Raw genomic sequence first — 18,684 nt, forward strand, 5'->3', positions numbered from 1 at the left:
GGGCTAATCAACATGGCAGACCTGGCATCGTGACTTTTAATCCACTTTCTTCCTTAATCATCTGCACTGTCCAGGTTTTCTGATCGGAGGTTATGTGCTACGACTGTTCCACGGTCACATGGATGAATGTTTGGCCATCCCATCAGCCGACCAAGGAGATGACCAGCGGAGGTGACAGCTTGTCATACACACAGAACATACACCACAGGGGAAGGGTCAAAGCTACATAACGTACAATATGTTGTTTTCTTTTCAGAGTTGCTCATTATGAGGGAGGTGCTGTGTGCAGTCAGGCCCGGTCGCTGTGGAGACTTGAACCACTTCGTATTGCGTGAGTATAGACTCATTTAAAGCCACTTACGATACTTTTGATTCATTAGTGAGCTTTGACGTGGGGAGCAACATTACGGATCCAGGGGGTCGCACAGCGCTCCATATTTGAAGTAATTTCTTTCTACACATTGCATAGAAAAAGGTCCAGCACAATTCAACTGTTGATGCGGGTGTGCGTGAGGGGATCACACTTACTGTTAGACAATTCCACGGGATCGCTGTCAGATTGCTTGGGCCTCCCTACCTGAGTGTTCGCCTCTTATTGAAAATAGATTACTATATGTGTCAGTGGCCTCCTGTATGAAAAAGTATTTTATCTTTATTTTCCCCCTTTTGCTGAAATGTGTGTTACTTACTGTGCAGGTGGAGCAGCAGTCACATTAAGTGGGGCCAGTCTTTCAGGATACGTCACATAACAACAGGCAGGTACATCTGTCTGGACGAGGAGAAAGGTCTGCTGGTGGTTGACCCGGAGAAGGCCAACTCCAAGATGGCTGCTTTCTGCTTCAGGATTTCAAAGGTCAATGCCACAACAGCACCAGTTCAATTTAAAGAAAGTAAAACATCATAGGAAAAAGAGTTCACAATCTGCAGTAGTGCGGAAAGATTTTCTCACCACCTATGACAATGAAGACACTTTCTCATGATGTCATCTGCATTTACACTTTTTTTAGCTGATGCTTTCACAACGCATCCCACCCCGACGCATTTTGAGCTATTTTTGACGCGTGACAGTGCCGGGTTAAGCTTCATACATTTATTCCATTACAAATGTACCAAAGTTGTACCTTGTGTACAATTCATAAGTTGCTGTAGAAGTGTGATTGGGGTATTCTCAACTTTTTACAGTGTGCTTGTCCGGACCCAGATTAGTCGGGACCTAATCTCTCAAGAACAGTTCGAGAGGGCGCTATTTTTCCTTTTTATTTTTCCGATGGGTTCGCAGATTGGTCCAGACCTAATCTTGCAAACCTCACTGGACCGATCAGCACCAGATTTCTTGTGCACCCTGCCATTATGTTACGTTTTCTGCATAGTGCAGGTTAGTTGTATAGGTGTACACTTTTGTCTACTATTGTTGATCGTGCTTCTTATTGTTATTGCTTACCTTTTTTTTTTTTTTTTTTAAGATATTTTTTTGCGGCTTACGCCTTTATTGATTTTTTAAGGGATAGAAAGTAGGCTGACAGGAAACGGGAGAGAGATGGGGGGATGACATGCGGTAAAGGCCGTGTCGGGTCCGGGAGTCGAACCCGCGGCACACCGCGACTGGATCACCAGTCCGGTGCCCAGACCGTTACGCTACGGCCTGGGCATTGCTTACCTTTCTGACAGTACTTCCCTTACTCTGTTTCTGTAACTTTGCAACTCTTCGCCTCTGGGCGAACGAAATTATCGATATATCTATGTAAAAAAATGAAATCTGTTTGTAAAAATCCCCAACAAGGTGCTCTTTGGTACAGATGGGTAACAAAATATTATTGCAAAAAAGGGAAGAGTATTTGTCATACTACAGTGATATCATAGATGACATCACAGGCTGGCCACATGCACGTCAGAGATTCTCATGGTAGCCACGCTGTTATTATACGATAACTATAACTTTAATAATTTAAACAATTAAGTCACTCATTGTTTGTATGTTTTTTCCCCCAAATGCAGGAGAAGATTGAAGTGGCTCGAGTGAAGCGAGATGTGGAAGGTATGGGAACACCTGAGATCAAGTACGGGGAGTCCATGTGCTTTGTACAGCACGTTTCTACTGGCCTCTGGTTAACCTACGCAGCTGCGGATGCAAAGGCAGCACGCCTGGGTCCTCTAAAGAGGAAGGTAAATATGTGTAATCTCACCTACCTTTAGGGATGCTACTACAGATTATTTTCTTAGTGATTATTCATTGTCATTTGATTACTTTTTGATTCATTGAAAAATCAAGAAGCGTGTTTAAAAAAATCACACGTGTGTGAAGTGAGGGGCGCTAATGTATTAAAGTCTAACTCATGTTGATTAGGTGATGGTAATAGTGATGTAAAACAAACGGTGCCAACACAAACATTAAATGCCATTAACAATAAAGAGACAATATGACGTAATGAGTTACAAAATGACGTAAGTTTCCCCTTCATTGTCAATGGGGTTTAACAAACATTATTTTAACTAAAGACAAACATTAAACCTGTATTAAAACTTTAAATTTTTAATATATTAAGCACAAGTACAAGTATATATCAGTCAATCAACGCAATTCTAATTGATATTATATAATCAACTATAACGAATATTGGAATATTGGAATAGCACAACTGAATCGGCTATTTTTTTTAATTATAATCAATAATTAATTATGTGTTAATTAATTAAATTGATATATCTATCTTCATCAACTAATAATATTAGATTCATCTCTCAAGAACACATTCGAATTCAAAGAAAACAAACAGCAGGGGGGCAATGTTTTTTCCCAATTTTTTGCCGATGGGTTCCTAGCTTGGTTTTAGATTAGATTAGATTTACCGTATTATAGAAATCACATTAGTGACACTTAAACCAGATTCTAATACCCAAAATATTGGCCACTCACAGCATGACTGTGTTACTGTGCTACTGTGTTACACTCCAGCATGACTGTGTTACGGTGAAATTGGTGACCTGCTGAAATATGTGACCATCTTGTGGACTTCACATAACTTACATGGAGGTCTTTAAATACGTGCCCTAAATACCTCTAGGTTGAACTCTGCTAATAAACACACCGCAATGATTTACGCTCAGACCCACGATTGTCATACTGTACATTTCAGCAGGTTGGGTTAAACCCTGTCCTCGAGGAAGACATTAAAAGTACAGTATCAGCACTACGTTCTGTTGGACTGGAATAAACCTTGTTTAAAAAGAAATACAAATTGTGAAAAATGCTCATTATTTATCTAAATCTTTACATATTATTAACTGGCATTATGACTTGTTTAGGACTCTAAACAAAAGTTTTAGGACTTGTTTGGGACGCAAAACAAAGTTTAGGACTTTGGCTTTACTTGAGATTTGACCGACTTGACTTGGACTTGCAAAATGGACTTTGTCACATTGAGGTTTTCGTCTCCTTTTCAAGTGGGCCCTGGGAAATTCTTCTGAAAAGCCCCGCTTTACACTCACACAGTGACACACATTGGCAGCATGGGAGCTACCCAATACAACCACAGTCCTACACTCCCGGCCACTGACAAGCTTCGCTCGTAGCTACAGTATACACTGTGTGTGCATACTGTATGTGTTTATTTCTTCTCAGGCCATCCTTCATAAAGAGGGTCACATGGATGATGCCCTCACAGTGGCTCGCTCTCAGACAGAAGAGCAGCAAGCTGCTAGAATGATCTACAGCACCTTTGGCCTCTTCAACCAGTTCATCAAGTACCTACCTACGCCCACAGCCCACAGACATTACCTTTATCTGTCTTGCATTACAGCTGCCTTGTGTTGACTAAAGGGCCGTCCACTCACACTAAGAAAGACAACTATAATGATAACTCTGAATATATATGTCATTTAAAAATCGTTCTAACTGAAGTGGTCCACAGCACAACTATAATGACAGCGGTAAACTATATTGTTTGGATCACTTTCAAGGCGATTTTAAGAATCATAGAAACTTTGGCTGCCAATCAAAATCCATTAAATGGGCATCTGGGAAGATGAGGAGACATTATGCATAGCTAGTGGTAGCTGGTAGACTAACTGGCATTACCTCAGGTAGCCTTCAAATATCTCGCCTCCTTATAATATATCCATATAGCCTATTTTATCTTTCAGCACCGCAGAGGTGGAGATCTTTCTCTCGTTCTCTCTTGGTGCCACTTTTTACAGAACGTTATGGCGGTTCATTCAGTGCAGACACTCACATAAGACATAACTATCGTTATAGTTATCGTGATTGATGTGAACGGCCCTTAACTGTGACTATGCCAGGAGTTCAAATCGGGTCATGTTTAACCACAATCAGCTTAAGAAAATAGGCCTAGCGAGCTGGGCACCACAGCGTGTCACGGGTTATAAAACCTGATCCCGACAACCTTTGCTGCGTTTCACAGTATAGTGAAATTTGCTGATCTACAAGCTCAAAATGCAGTGCATCATGACACATTGTGAGCTTGTAGAACTGCTGGTTCTGCTATTATTGGAAATTTAGCAACCCACATGACCCAAAAATAAAGACTAGTTCTGTAGTTTTATTTTCTAACTATACGCTTATTTTTTCTTTATATCCTGCACATTTTCAGAAGGGGGTCTCTGATAATAAAATCAAAGAAAGAGTTTCCCGCACACTGTCTGGAACTTGCAAAAAGACATGTCTGTGCTGATGAAGGTCTAACTGCCGAAACGTCGACTTAATAAAGAGCAAAACATTTGCTCCAGTTCCAGACAGTGTGCGGGACATCTTTCTTAGATCAAATTCCCCTTCTGAATTATTTGCACCTGTCACCAACCTTTTGAGGTGTGCATCGGCCTTCTTCTAAAGATGTTATACCCTGCACAAATTCCTTTCTATGATATTAGTTTTTCCATTGTTATCTTTACTTCAACTGTATGTATGTATTATAAATTAAGAAGTAATAACCCCAACATGTGATGCTGATGGAGTTGTTCTTCTCCCCTGTTGTGTTGTCTAGATCTTTGGATGCTCTGAGCGGGAAGAACAAGTCGTCCAGCTCTCCGTCTCTGCCCATGGACGCCATTGTTCTCTCCCTGCAGGACCTCATCTTCTACTTCCGACCGCCTGAGGAGGAGCTCGAGCACGAGGAGAAACAGTCCAAGCTGCGATCTCTCAAGAACAGACAGAACCTCTTCCAAGAGGAGGTTGGTCACTATCACTGGGTCACCTGCAGAGTCAACAGGTGTCCTCCTCTGGAGAGCATTGAATGTGTAGCCTATAGCCGATTTCATGGGGGATCCTTAACCAGTGGTTCTCAAATGGGGGTGTACCCCCAATGTGTACCCCCTGTAGTACACAGAGGTACTACAGTGGAAAATGGGAAACACAGTTTAAAGTAAATGTGCTCAGGGTGGTCTAATTTCAAGTCTTTAACTCCTTTTCTTATTTCAAATGTTATATTCTTCAATATATTCTTCATATTATGTCCAAAACGGCTACTTTTCAGGATTCAAATAAAAAAAGTAGCAAAAATAGCAGAGCTTCAAGCTCAAAACTTGACTGAGCTTGTAGATCTGCTACTTTTGTATGACACTGTAGTAGGACATTTTTTTGAGAAATCCCGCTCATCTCTCCAACATATTTCCAATGTTGTTTTGTCCTCTAAACAGGGAATGATCACTCTTGTACTGGACTCTGTTGATCGGCTCAACGTCTACAACACAGCAGCACACTTCTCAGAATTTGTAGGGGAGGAGGCCGCAGAGTCCTGGAAGGAAATAGTGAATCTACTGTATGAGTTGTTGGGTATGTTCTTGTCCTTTTCATGACGTATTCTTTTCAGTGATGATTCTTTTTTACGTGTAAAAGTACTGTATTGTAGGGCTGGGACGCGATTAAAAAAAATAGACATCAAATCGAGGCATTGTAATTAATCGCATTTTAATCACATCGATATTTGACCTGAGAAACATTTCTTTAAATTAAAATGGATTTTGTCTGATCGGCTTCATTCCAAAACCTATCCGGGTTGTGCAAGGACGTGCTGTGATTGGCCAGTCACTGTGATTGACAGCCTAAACCTAACCCTAACCTCAGTAAAACTATGCCTAAACTTAATCCTAACCCTAAACCTAACCTCAGTAAAACTATGCCTGCCCGGGGGAGTGGTTATAAGCACAACCTGGCTTGGATTTGGAATGTCGCATCTGATCCATAGACATATAAAGCCTCTCTGAGGCGTCTGTATCTCAACAGAAGGCAACATGGAGCCAACGGGAGGCGATGGCAATGCGTGATTGGATTGCATTGGCAAGCTTTCCCGAGATTCCATGCGAAACATAGCAGAAACAAAACGGAAGAACGGAAGGGGACGTTCGGCAGGCCAATCAGATGCATGCGCGACTCTCTCTTTCCCAGCAGCACTTGCCTTCCGAGATTCCGCTTGACTTCATCCTCCCGTTGGAGACAGGTCTCTCCAACCAGAGTAATCTAGTAAGAGAGTGGCGACGCTAGCATTGACTCCCATTGTAATAATGGAATGCGGAAGTGCTCATTCTATCTCAATGGGATAGTTCTAATGTTTGGAACTATAGCTCATAGGCACCTGCTTTGCGGCGAGATCAAAGTGTGTCGCCACTCTCTTACTATTCCACTCGGTCTCCAACGAAAGTGCAGCGACCAATAAGTCATCTATATTTTGTCATGGTCTGATCGGCTTCCTCTCCCATTGCCTGAAATTCGTCCAGTGAGAAAGGTTCTGTGGTTTCTGTAATTAATTACCGTAATCGAAATGAATCAGTTAAAGTCCCAGCCCTACTGTATTGTTTTGTTGAGTTTATTTTCACAATGATTAAACAAAACAATGGTAAAGTTGTATGTACTTACTATGATACAAACAGTAATAATATGCTTAAATAAATGCTTAAATAAATTTAAACTAAATTTGTCCTTTAAGCCTTAAAGGACAAATTTAGTTTTTTTTCAACCAAGGTGCCATACTGTGTGTCGTTGGCTCAATATGTCAGTCTGTCACCTCCCCTTTCACATTCAATAGATCCCGTGATCTTTTGTGGCCAGATCAAAATTTCTGGGGTCTAGTGGGACTATAGTAAATAATAAATAAAATAAATAGCTATAAAATGTCCATGTTTGAATGCCCCTGTCCCCTGTCAAAAATAGCTAAAATCGCTAAAACGAAAGAGAGCAGAAAATGTAAAAATACTAACACTCATCTTTTACTTTATCTAATAACAGCCTAAAACATGAACCTTGGTTGAAAAAAGAAAGAAAAAGTTGTCCTTTAAGAACATAAGCGGGTAAAATGAAAACACAAGGAGATGATAAAAAATATCTCCCCTCAATGCAAACAAAAGAAGGTACAACAGCAACAAGATGACAAGCAAATGAACCGCACCGTCTGTAGATGCTGCATCAGGTTTTGTTTGTATTTGATGCACTAAAGTTGCTAAACAGTTGTTTGTGTCTCCATGTTAAGCTTCTTTGATCAGAGGGAACCGTGCCAACTGTGCTCTGTTTTGTGATAACCTCGACTGGCTGGTCAGCAAGTTGGACCGACTGGAGGCGTCTTCAGGTACACAGTTATTTTCCCTGCCCACTGGCCATCTACACCTTCAAATGCACTGTGGTCATATGACAAAAAAATAAATAAAAAACATCTCGGATTTTATAGTCTAAGATTCACAGTGACAACTGACAACCAAGTCCCATATTCTTGGATTATTTGTGCATCTATCCTAAATATTGTCAGCACTATACAGCAAGAATGAAAGGGATGGTGTACATTGTACAAGACGGTGGTGAGACCAGCTATGTTGTATGGTTTAGAGTCGCACTGAGGACAGGAAGCAGAGCTGGAGGTAGCAGAGACAAAAATGTTGAGGTTCTGTTTGGGAGACACAAGGATGGATAGGATCAGGAACGAGTACATCAGAGGGACAGCGCATGTCAGATGTTTAAATCAGAGAGCGCAGACTGAGATGGTTTGGACATGCAGAGGAGGGATAGTGAGTATATCGGTAGAAGGATGTTGAGGTTGAAACTGCCAGGCAGGACTTTTATGGATGTACAGTTAGTTGGTGTGAGAGAAGAGGAGGCAGAGGACAGGGTGAAATGGAGGCAGATGATTCGCTGTGGCGACCCCTGAAGGGAAAAGCCGAAAGGAAAAGAAGAAGATCCTAAATAGTGTCATAAACAGCATATTGTAGAAGACCTTATGGGTCCATTTCCATTTGTACACTGTCAGAATGTTAAGTTATGTGTTTTAATCATGACTTGTGATGTAAATACACTTGCGGGCATATCTTTCTTCCCGCAGGCATCCTGGAGGTGCTTTATTGTGTTCTCATTGAGAGTCCAGAAGTCCTGAACATTATTCAGGAGAACCACATCAAGTCGATCATCTCTCTCCTTGATAAGCATGGACGCAATCACAAGGTTGATACTTTTATAGTAGATCATCATAATATGAAATATTATATTATATTATTAAAACCATATGTGTTCGTTAAATGCATCATACATCAAATATTAATTCTGCAAAAAAGTAAAATAGCAATAAAATAACACCATGTCTGTATATCGTTTGCTGTCGTGCATAAACCTTTTATCTCCATGTCTCATCTTTGTGTTCATAAATAAATGCCCTATTTTATACTTGGTATTAAATGGTATTAAATTGCAAAGTAGCATAATAGTCGATCTACAGAGCTTGTAGATTGTCCATTTAATGCTCCATCATAATGCTCATGATGTTCCATCATGCTCGTTTAAGCACGGCTAGATGGCTATTTCAACCAATCAGATTGCTTCTTTCTAATGACCTGTTATATAATTTAGCTCTTTCCCCCCAGATTTCTTTTTTTTTCTTCTTTTTTAAATAATATTTTCACCTATAATGACATGTCCAATTAACTGCCAGGTTGAAAGTGGTTAGATGTACAGCATGTGTGGCTTTTCTAAATATTGAACTTGTCTCTCTCTGTGCTGTGCAGGTGCTGGATGTGTTGTGCTCCCTCTGTGTGTGTAACGGAGTGGCCGTGCGATCCAATCAGAACCTCATCACAGAGAATCTGCTTCCGGGTCGAGACCTCCTGCTTCAAACCAACATCATAAATTATGTCACCAGGTACTGCGGGCAGTGCAGGTGTACTCAAGTACTTTTACTTTACTTGGGCACAGTATATCCTCTTTCAATACTTTCTACTTCACTCCACTCCACTCCACTACATACTGTATCCAATTCAAATATTGTTCAGTCAGGACAACTCATGAATGGAAGGAATATATATATTTATTGAATATAAAATTAGCAATACTGTATATACAGGTATTATGGTTTGGCGATGAATTTGATCTGCTTTTTAGGTACTCAGATCAAGCGCATCTGAATCCCCCGTACCTAAACAGCAGATCCAAAACGACAGGTAGTAGCTGGGGTGGAGGAGGGTGAGCAGCAAAAGTTTAATGCAGACAGCAGCGCAGCAGTATCAGTGTGCAGCAGCAAGCAAGCAGGTTGAGCAGTGCAAACTTCCAGTTTAAATAGCCGGGTATGAAGATGGAGGTCTGACATAAGGGCAGTCCCCCAAGCTCAACAACGTGTCGCGATGCGACATACATCTGCAATATTTTGTATTTTCCTCATGTTACATTTTTACAGTACAGGGTATTTTGATATTGTGGTGGTGCTACTTTTACATTTACCTACTTAAACTACCTGGAAGAGTACCTCTTCCACCAATGACTGTGGGTCAGTTGGAAACAGGATCGTTCACAGAAGAGTGAAGCTACTTGGTTAAAATAAGTCAACAAGAACATTCCAGTCCTGTGGAATGTGGTGCAGTTGGGCGAGCGCACCACGGGGAGCGTGTGTGCATGACCCCAGGACACACACGACACGACAGCAGGTGATTGAGCAGGTCAAAAAGGATTTCGGAAGTGGTGTTACATTTAAAGTCATGTCATAATTGTCATTCGTGTTCAGTTTTCTGGTGGATGTGCAAGGCAAATTTTGAGAATGTTCCAACTCTTCTGTCAAACAGTGATTATCATTTTTGGTGAGATGAAAAGGGCTTTATTGAGGCTTTATTAAACTAAAAATGACTACTTTAATATGCAAATACAAAACAGATGTGAATATAAGAAATATGACATCCAATTCTGACAGTAATGTAACATAATCATCAAATATCTGTGATAGGTTTGAGAGAAGTGAAGAAGTAAGCATTCAGTCTTCCTTAAATTCAGTCACAGTAGAAGTCCATTTTCTGCAAGAAAGGCAATACAAACATTAAAACAACAACATATGATATAAAAATCTGAAATGACTGCCTACTGTGCTGTCCCACCATTGGTGATATAAAAACAAACATTGACAGTCTGTAATAGAGACTCTACTCACGGTGGTGGGGACTGTAACTGTGTCCTTGGTGAATGTTTGCGTCTCATTCACCACTGTGGAAGGGAAGTACCCAACGATGCCCATCTGGTCCACATAACGCTCACTGTATACCTGCCAGTGAAAATAACATGGCCTTTCAACAGGTTCCCAGAGAGTGGCTTATGTAAGCCCTGAAGGGCTTGATATACTTTGTTGTTGCGTGGTGTCGTGCACCGGGAATCGCCGAGCTACAAGTTTACAATGTGTTGCACTGTGAGGCGTTGTGAGCTTGTAGATTGGCTATCTTTGTTGCACAACACCGGGACCGGTGTGCAACTAAGTCTATATCCAGCCTTGTATACTGGAAGAAAATATCTTTGTCTTTATGGCTGGATACATTGTTAAATAAATAAATTGGCACCTACACTTCCAGACCAAAAGACTCCAGCGCCATCCTCTGGTGTTAGTTTAGAATACACATACACCATTTGTCCCCTCTTGATGTTTATAAATCTGCAGTCAGGAGCCGTGAAGTCATCTAAAGCCGTGGCGATGGAGATGACATCTGAGAAAGCACACAAAACATTAAAGACAATTTAGATGTACCAGTACACTCTGACAACACCATAATAATATACATCAGAGGTGAATAACGCCTCTTAATTTGATCCTCATTCACAATAGTTCTCAGAACTATGTAAATTGCACATACCCCCCCTGCCCCTACATCTTCATCTTTTGACTTACATGAACACTCTGCATCTCCACAAAGTTTGCTGTCTGCCAGTTTATCCATGAAGACAGCACTCGAGATCTGGTAGATTAGTCCCACATACAGCAGAATAATCACTGGACACTTCATTTTGAGCAGAAATAAAGAGAGACACAGATATTTCAGTGGATGTTTTAGTGTGTGTACAAACTGCAGAGCAGAGCATTGTGTGAGCTGGTGACTCCAGGCTGTAAAATTCCCAACACTTCTCTCAGCCAGGACCGGATGGGCAGAGCCCCTACATCACAGGCACTCTGTCCAATCAGATTTGAGCTGTACTAAAGCCATGTTCTTCTGAAACTATTCCTTGTCCACAGGGGAGTGGTCTGGAACTGGTACAGGTCTCCTTCACTGACATATAGTTTAGTTTTTATCCCCAGTTTAGATTTTAATGGCCAAAACAGCCAAAGGTTTTCTCAATGGAAGAGCAGGGGGACTAAATACAATAATTGTGTTATGCATTTTGTATTAACATGCTGTACTGCACGAGTTGGTCAAAATAACATATTCTATTCAAAAATATATATTACTTTAATAACCAAAATAAAAACAAAAACAAATACTAGTACTATCAAAATACTATTGTTTTTTGGCCCTGGCCGTGGCTCAGCGGTTCAGGCACCTTGGCCGGTAGCCAGAGCCTGGCAGTGTGCCACGTGTTCGACCCCCGATCCCGACGGCCTTTACTGCATGTCACTCCCCCATCTCTCTCCCCAATTTCCTGTCAGCCTACTGTCTGGACCCTCTATAAAAAAATAAAAATAAAGGCGAAAGCCACATTATTTATATATATATATATATATATATATATATATATATATATATATATATATATATATATATATATATATATATATACTATTGATTTTCCCTTCAGCATGAGGCCCAACATCTTCCTTGGAACATGCGAAGGCTCCACCCAATATAAGAAGTGGTATTTTGAGGTGATGGTGGACCATGTGGAGCCCTTCCTGACTGCTCAGCCCTTCCACCTGCGTGTGGGCTGGGCTCTGACCGAGGGCTACAGCCCCTACCCTGGAGGAGGGGAAGGCTGGGGATGCAACGGGGTCGGTGACGACCTGTACTCCTACGGCTTCGATGGTCTCCACCTGTGGACAGGTGAAGCACTGGTTCATCAACCGTTTTGGTTTTTGTTTGAAGGATTATTGATGATTATTCATGATTGTTGGTTTATTTAATTTTCTTATAATCGATTAAATTGTTTGGTTCAATGTAGGGATGAGACGATAATCTGTATTATCGTGATTGAAAAACCGTTCACAATAATCGTAATGCAGAGATTTCAAATTATCGTGCAATTGTCCTCCGTCACTATAGGACACATATTCGGTACCACTTAAACCCTCTATAGTCTACTTAATTAATTGGACCTGCAAAGAGTACGCTCTTATTTCACTCTACACAAATCAATTTGCCAAAAATAGCAGATCTAAAAGCTCAAAACATATTACAACGCAACGCGTTGTAAGCATGTAGCTCGGCTATTTTTGGCAAACGTTCCCACCCGGAATAGGGATGCTGGGTGTTCAAGTGTTAACAAAGTGACATTTTAAGTTTTAAGCATAATTTTGACGATAATATTGTTCAGTCAACTGTCGTGCACTTACTTTGTAACACACTTGTGTCCTCCGCAGGGCGTGTTCCACGCCACGTCTCCACGCCGAACCAGCACATCCTGGCTGCAGAGGATGTGGTAAGCTGCTGCCTGGACCTGAGTGTTCCCAGCATCTCCTTCCGCATCAACGGACACCCCGTGCAGGGCATGTTCGAGAACTTCAACCTGGACAGCCTTTTCTTCCCCGCGGTCAGCTTCTCCGCAGGCGTGAGGTACGACCTAATGAACGAGAAATATTTTTTGAGCTGATCCCATCGCTGTCGGGCAGAAACCTCATATCGCCATGTTTCATTTATTCATGTTTTGTAATAAATCAGTGCCCTACTATAGCTCGCTACGCTCCTACGCGCTATAGTTTTTTCAGAATCTTATTTACAATTTAGATGTATTTGGCATGCTCAAAATAGGATTGGATTGTTACGACGTTATAGCTGAAGGAAAGGTATTGGCCCGGTTTCCCAAAGGACACCTCTTACACCATGGTGTAAGAGGTATGTTGTTGCACATGCTCAGTTGCCCTCTAGGCCGCACATGAAGCCTGTGAACATAGACATTCCGTGCATAGATGTGCCACGCAATGGTAGGCCTCATGCCTGAGGCCTGGTATGGTAGGCCTCAGGTCTACCATTCTGAAATTTCCCAAAAAAGGACATAGTGTTTGATTGGCTGCCATGCAGCCAATTAGGCTGCACACAGGCTTCATGTGGGCAGGCCTAGAGGGCAACTGAGCATGTGCAACAACATACCTCTTACACCATGGTGTAAGAGGTGTCCTTTGGGAAACCGGGCCAATTGTTCCTTCAGTAGACTCCCTGCTCCGCCCTTTTGGAAGACTGGTTCGTATTTCTATTTCCTGAAAAAGAAACGGTTTCGGGCAAACCAAGATTTCCACTCGACAGTGACGATATTCACTATTTATAGTTAACCTTTTGTTTTGATAACTATCAATCAACTTTATTTGTTCAGACTCGGGGTCCAATAAAAACAGACAACATAATGAATCCCTCTTAAATCATTCAGCCTGACAAATATGTCTTAAATCAATTGCGGTGGCTTTCAGACAGCTAGCAATCTGGACATTCCTTGTGACCTCCATTGACAATGTAAACGTGTATCTTGTACTGTCTGTAGTTCCACATGTCTACTCTCTAATCCCTCAGGCTCCGCTTTCTTCTCGGAGGTCGACACGGAGATTTTAAATTCCTCCCGCCACCAGGTTATGCGCCGGCTTATGAAGCGGTGCTGCCCAGGGATCGCTTGCGGATCGAGCCCATCAAGGAATACAAGCACGACTCTGAGGGCGTGCGGAACCTTTTAGGACCCACTCAGTCCCTGTCACATACTGCCTTCACTCCATGCCCCGTGGACACAGTGCAGGTAAAACTATACCTTCACTCCATGCCCCGTGGACACAATGCAGGTAAAACTGTACCTTCACTCCATGCCCCGTGGCCACAGTGCAGGTAAAACTATACCTTCACTCCATGCCCCGTGGACACAATGCAGGTAAAACTCTACCTTCACTCCATGCCCCGTGGACACAATGCAGGTAAAACTCTACCTTCACTCCATGCCCCGTGGACACAGTGCAGGTAAAACTATACCTTCACTCCATGCCCCGTGGACACAATGCAGGTAAAACTATACCTTCACTCCATGCCCCGTGGACACAGTGCAGGTAAAACTAAAACCTTCACTCCATGCCCTGTGGACACAGTGCAGGTAAAACTAAAACCTTCACTCCATGCCCTGTGGACACAGTGCAGGTAAAACTAAACCCTTCACTCCATGCCCCGTGGACACAGTGCAGGTAAAACTAAACCCTTCACTCCATGCCCCGTGGACACAGTGCAGGTAAAACTAAACCCTTCACTCCATGCCCTGTGGACACAGTGCAGGTAAAACTATACCTTCACTCCATGCCCCGTGGACACAGTGCAGGTAAAACTAAACCCTTCACTCCATGCCCTGTGGACACAGTGCAGGTAAAACTATACCTTCACTCCATGCCCCGTGGACACAGTGCAGGTAAAACTATACCTTCACTCCATGCCCTGTGGACACAGTGCAGGTAAAACTATACCTTCACTCCATGCCCCGTGGACACAGTGCAGGTAAAACTAAACCTTCACTCCATGCCCCGTGGACACAGTGCAGGTAAAACTAAAACCTTCACTCCATGCCCTGTGGACACAATGCAGGTAAAACTAAAACCTGTACAAAGTATTGCATTGTGGCTGACATGCCCTTTTTGATGTCAATCAATCAAGTCACCTCAAGTGGCGGATGCCAAAAAAAGCTTTAACGATTTGTACTTCCAGATTGTCCTTCCTCCCCATCTGGAACGCATTCGAGAGAAGCTGGCAGAAAATAGCCACGAGCTATGGGCTGTGACTCGTATTGAACAAGGATGGACGTACGGAGCGGTGAGTTTTCAACATTGTTCATCTTGCGTCATCAGTAAACAGAAAATAAATGTTCAGGTCAGGATACCAATTTTATCCAATCAGAAGAGAGAACCTATAGCCTACACATACAGGATACAGGATAAACAAGTTAAATTGGAAGTGATTAAACAAAAACTATTGGAATTGCAACACTATAAAATGGAAGCTAATTAAATGGGTTCTCTTGTCTGATTGGGTAAAATTGGTGTCCTATCTGAAATTGTATTTTCTGTGTATTAAAGTGTTGGAGAGACAGGAGACTCGTTACTGAAAATATCCAATCTACAAACTTTGATTGATTGATTGAATACTTTATTAACTGTTTGAAAAAATAAAAATAATATAGTTTTGTACAAAATAATCCTAAAAAGATAACCCAAGAAAGCCTAAAGATTGCCTATTTTCGGCGCACATTGCAGTATATAAATCAGATTTGAATCTAATCTTGTCATTTTCATATCAAGTTCCGTGATGACAACAAGAAGCTGCACCCGTGCCTGGTGGACTTTCAGAGTCTGCCTGACCCTGAGAAGAATTATAACTTAGCAATGTCAGGAGAGACACTCAAGTAAGCCAAAGCCTTCATTTCCACGTAAACGTGTTTCTTTTTGCATTTATTTTTCTGTCTTCAACGTTTTGTTGCAGCTAACTATAAATCATAATCATAATCCTCAATGAACGTCCGAAAAAAGATTTTTCTTTTATGAGTTCTTATCAAAAATGTTACGGTACTATAAATGCTGGAATTTATTGGTAACATTTTCTTTCTCTAAATATTATTATTATTTCAATTAGTTAATTAATTTGACCCTAAACTCTAGAATATCTATTTCCTCTTGTGTATGTATGTGAAGGACGCTTCTGGCACTGGGCTGTCATGTAGGAATGGGAGACGAGAAAGCGGAAGAGAATCTGAAAAAGATCAAACTCCCCAAAACGTGAGTCCCTGAACACATGTATACAACAGACAGACACAAATTGGCTGTCTGTTTATCCTCAGTTACATGTAGAGCAGTGGGTATGAGAATTGTTTTATTTAGACCCTCCCGAAAAATGCGATTATGCGATCGCATCATTTACCGCATAATCAGCCAAATGAATCAGATTATTTTCAAAAAGGGCGCATAATCGCACAAACTTCTCGCATATTTTGCAAATTCCTGCAAGACATAAAATCACATAAAACTGTTTTACCCCTGTATCACACGAAACTATGTGTTTTGTTTTGTTTCCCAAAAAATAGTTCCATGTGATAGAGGGGTCAAAGTTGAACGAAAGTTGTGCTAATATTTTAGAAATAGGTCAACAATACAAATTACTTTAGTTTAGTGAATTAATTTACTTTTACTGCGTGGCCCCAGTGCCCCCCACAAAATGACCGGAACTACTTAATATTGACCAAAACCATACTATATACAATAACAAACCCCCATGGTAGTGGAAGATTTAAGGCACATTTGACTTCAAGTCATGATACAGAGAAACCCTTTGGCATGGAAGTACCTTAGGGTCATATGAAAAGATTTATCCAAAGAGACGAGCTGCATCACCCTTCATTACTGAAATATGCACGTTTTTCAAAATGGCCGCCGACAATGAACCACTATTACACCAGAGCCCATATCTTTGCTTTGGTTAGAGCTATAATAATAATATTGGTGTCAAAGTTTAAATTTTTAGGGTCAAGGAATCCAATTAAATAGATTTCAAGAATAAAAAACCCAATCGTTTTCTCGTTACCATGACAACAGGGGTAAAATATGCTAATTTTATTCAAAAGAACACGTTAACTTTACCCCCCCTCACCCTCTAAAGCTTTCATTTAGTTTCCTCTTTGGCATGGAAGTACCTTAGGGTCATAGGAAAAGATTTATACAAAGAGACAAGCTGCATCACCTTTCATTTGTGAAATATACACATTTTTCGAAATGGCCACCACCATTTACAGCAATACAGCATAGCCCGTATCTTTGCCTCTATTAAAGCTATAATAAAAAGATGTATGTCAAAGTGTACATTTTTGGGGTCAAGGAATCCAATAAAATCAATTTCAAGTCTAAAAACCCCAATAGTTTTCTCGTTACCATGACAACAGGGGTAAAATGTGCAAATTTCATTCAAAAAATATGTTTTAACAGGGTAGCTTTAACCCCCCTCACCCACTAAAACTTTCATTTAGTTTCCTCTTTGGCATGGAAGTACCTTAGGGTCATACAAAAGATTTATCCAAAGAGACAAGCTGCATCACCTTTCATTTCTGAAATATACACGTTTTTCAAAATGGCCACCACCATTTACAGCAATACAGCATAGCCCATGTCTTTGTTTCTGTTGGAACTAAAATGATGAAATTGGTGTCAAAGTGTACATTTATGGGGTCAAGGAATCCAATTAAATAGGTTTCAAGAAAAAAATCCAATTAGTTTTCTCATTATCATGACAACAGGTGTAAAATATGATCATTTCATTAAAATAAACATGTTTTAAACAGGGGGGCAGTCAGCCAGATATTTCGTGAAGCCTCATTTGAAATCGGTAGTTCATATAATGGCCTGTTGTGGCGCTGGACTGGACCCAAAAAGCCCCATAGCTCCATAGAGGCCCATGTATTTTGGCCCAACTTCACCTAGACTGTATTACCTTAATAAACATGATCATGAATACTTTCTTCTTCCAGTCACTAGTTTAAAGTCTCATTTCTAATGTCATAATATTCTTTTTGGAAAATTATGGTCCCATTAATTAAAAAAATTACCATAAAGTTGCGTATGTTCTGAGGGGCGTGGCTACCGTTACAGTCTATGATCGGGATTCCCCTCCCACTCAAGAGTCTTCTCCTCCCACTCGAGTCAAAATAAAAACCAACGGAGAAGAAGGGGGGAAGTCCCGCCTCGTTGTCTGGGCAGCCAATGACCAGCTGGTACAAAACGGAGCCAGCCAATGGCCAGCTGGTACCAAAAAACGTTTTTTACAGTCTATGGTTTTAACAGGGTAACTTTCCACCCCCTCCCCACCCCCCTAAAACTTAGTTTTCCATTTGGCATGGAAGTAACATTGCAAAGAAATTATTCAAAGAGACAAAATGAGATCACTCTTCATTTCTGAAATATATTCCTTTTGTTAAATGTCCGCCGCCATTTACAGCAATACAACATAGCTCATATCATTCTGTTAGAGCTATAATATTGGTCTCAAAGGAATTCAATTGAGTAGTTTTCAATGCAAAAAATAAATACAAATAAAATCACTAATTACCATGACAAATGGACAAATGTGCAAATTTCATTCAAAAACAGGGTAACTTACACCCTCCCACACTTATATTTACTTTTACCTTTTACCAGAAGCAAAGGTATGGGACCTTTGCTTCTGTTAAAGCTATAATGCTAAACTTCAGAGTGTACATAGGGTCAATACCATGACAATGGGGTTGCAAATCCTATTCACATAATG

The 18,684-nt window shown here is 41.1% G+C and overlaps 2 protein-coding genes across 6 annotated transcripts in view; one reads left to right on the top strand and one right to left on the bottom strand.

Annotated features, from left to right (window-relative positions):
* The window catches only part of LOC310874532 (ryanodine receptor 1-like), a 125,325-nt gene that overhangs the window by 12,590 nt on the left and 94,051 nt on the right, over positions 1-18,684 (top strand). For all 5 annotated transcript variants that reach the window (XM_083787381.1, XM_083787382.1, XM_083787385.1 and 2 more), the window contains exons 9-24: positions 75-171; positions 257-331; positions 697-853; positions 1,996-2,163; positions 3,620-3,741; positions 4,998-5,184; positions 5,650-5,785; positions 7,476-7,571; positions 8,316-8,434; positions 8,992-9,125; positions 12,026-12,267; positions 12,804-12,996; positions 13,945-14,161; positions 15,106-15,210; positions 15,696-15,799; positions 16,086-16,169. In XM_083787381.1, the coding sequence (XP_083643507.1) occupies positions 75-171; positions 257-331; positions 697-853; positions 1,996-2,163; positions 3,620-3,741; positions 4,998-5,184; positions 5,650-5,785; positions 7,476-7,571; positions 8,316-8,434; positions 8,992-9,125; positions 12,026-12,267; positions 12,804-12,996; positions 13,945-14,161; positions 15,106-15,210; positions 15,696-15,799; positions 16,086-16,169 (2,236 nt within the window). The remainder of the gene's footprint in view (positions 1-74; positions 172-256; positions 332-696; positions 854-1,995; positions 2,164-3,619; positions 3,742-4,997; positions 5,185-5,649; positions 5,786-7,475; positions 7,572-8,315; positions 8,435-8,991; positions 9,126-12,025; positions 12,268-12,803; positions 12,997-13,944; positions 14,162-15,105; positions 15,211-15,695; positions 15,800-16,085; positions 16,170-18,684) is intronic.
* Positions 9,437-11,342, bottom strand: LOC310874561 (otoraplin-like). The gene is made up of 4 exons (XM_083787419.1): positions 11,124-11,342; positions 10,802-10,941; positions 10,398-10,508; positions 9,437-10,263 (listed from the first exon to the last, which is right to left on the bottom strand). The coding sequence occupies exons 1-4, from the start codon at positions 11,236-11,238 to the stop codon at positions 10,240-10,242; spliced, it is 390 nt and encodes a 129-aa protein (XP_083643545.1). The 5' UTR covers positions 11,239-11,342; the 3' UTR covers positions 9,437-10,239.

This window comes from Protomyctophum parallelum, assembly GCF_964188405.1.
Source record: "Protomyctophum parallelum genome assembly, chromosome: 1".
NCBI classification, from domain to species: domain Eukaryota; kingdom Metazoa; phylum Chordata; class Actinopteri; order Myctophiformes; family Myctophidae; genus Protomyctophum; species Protomyctophum parallelum.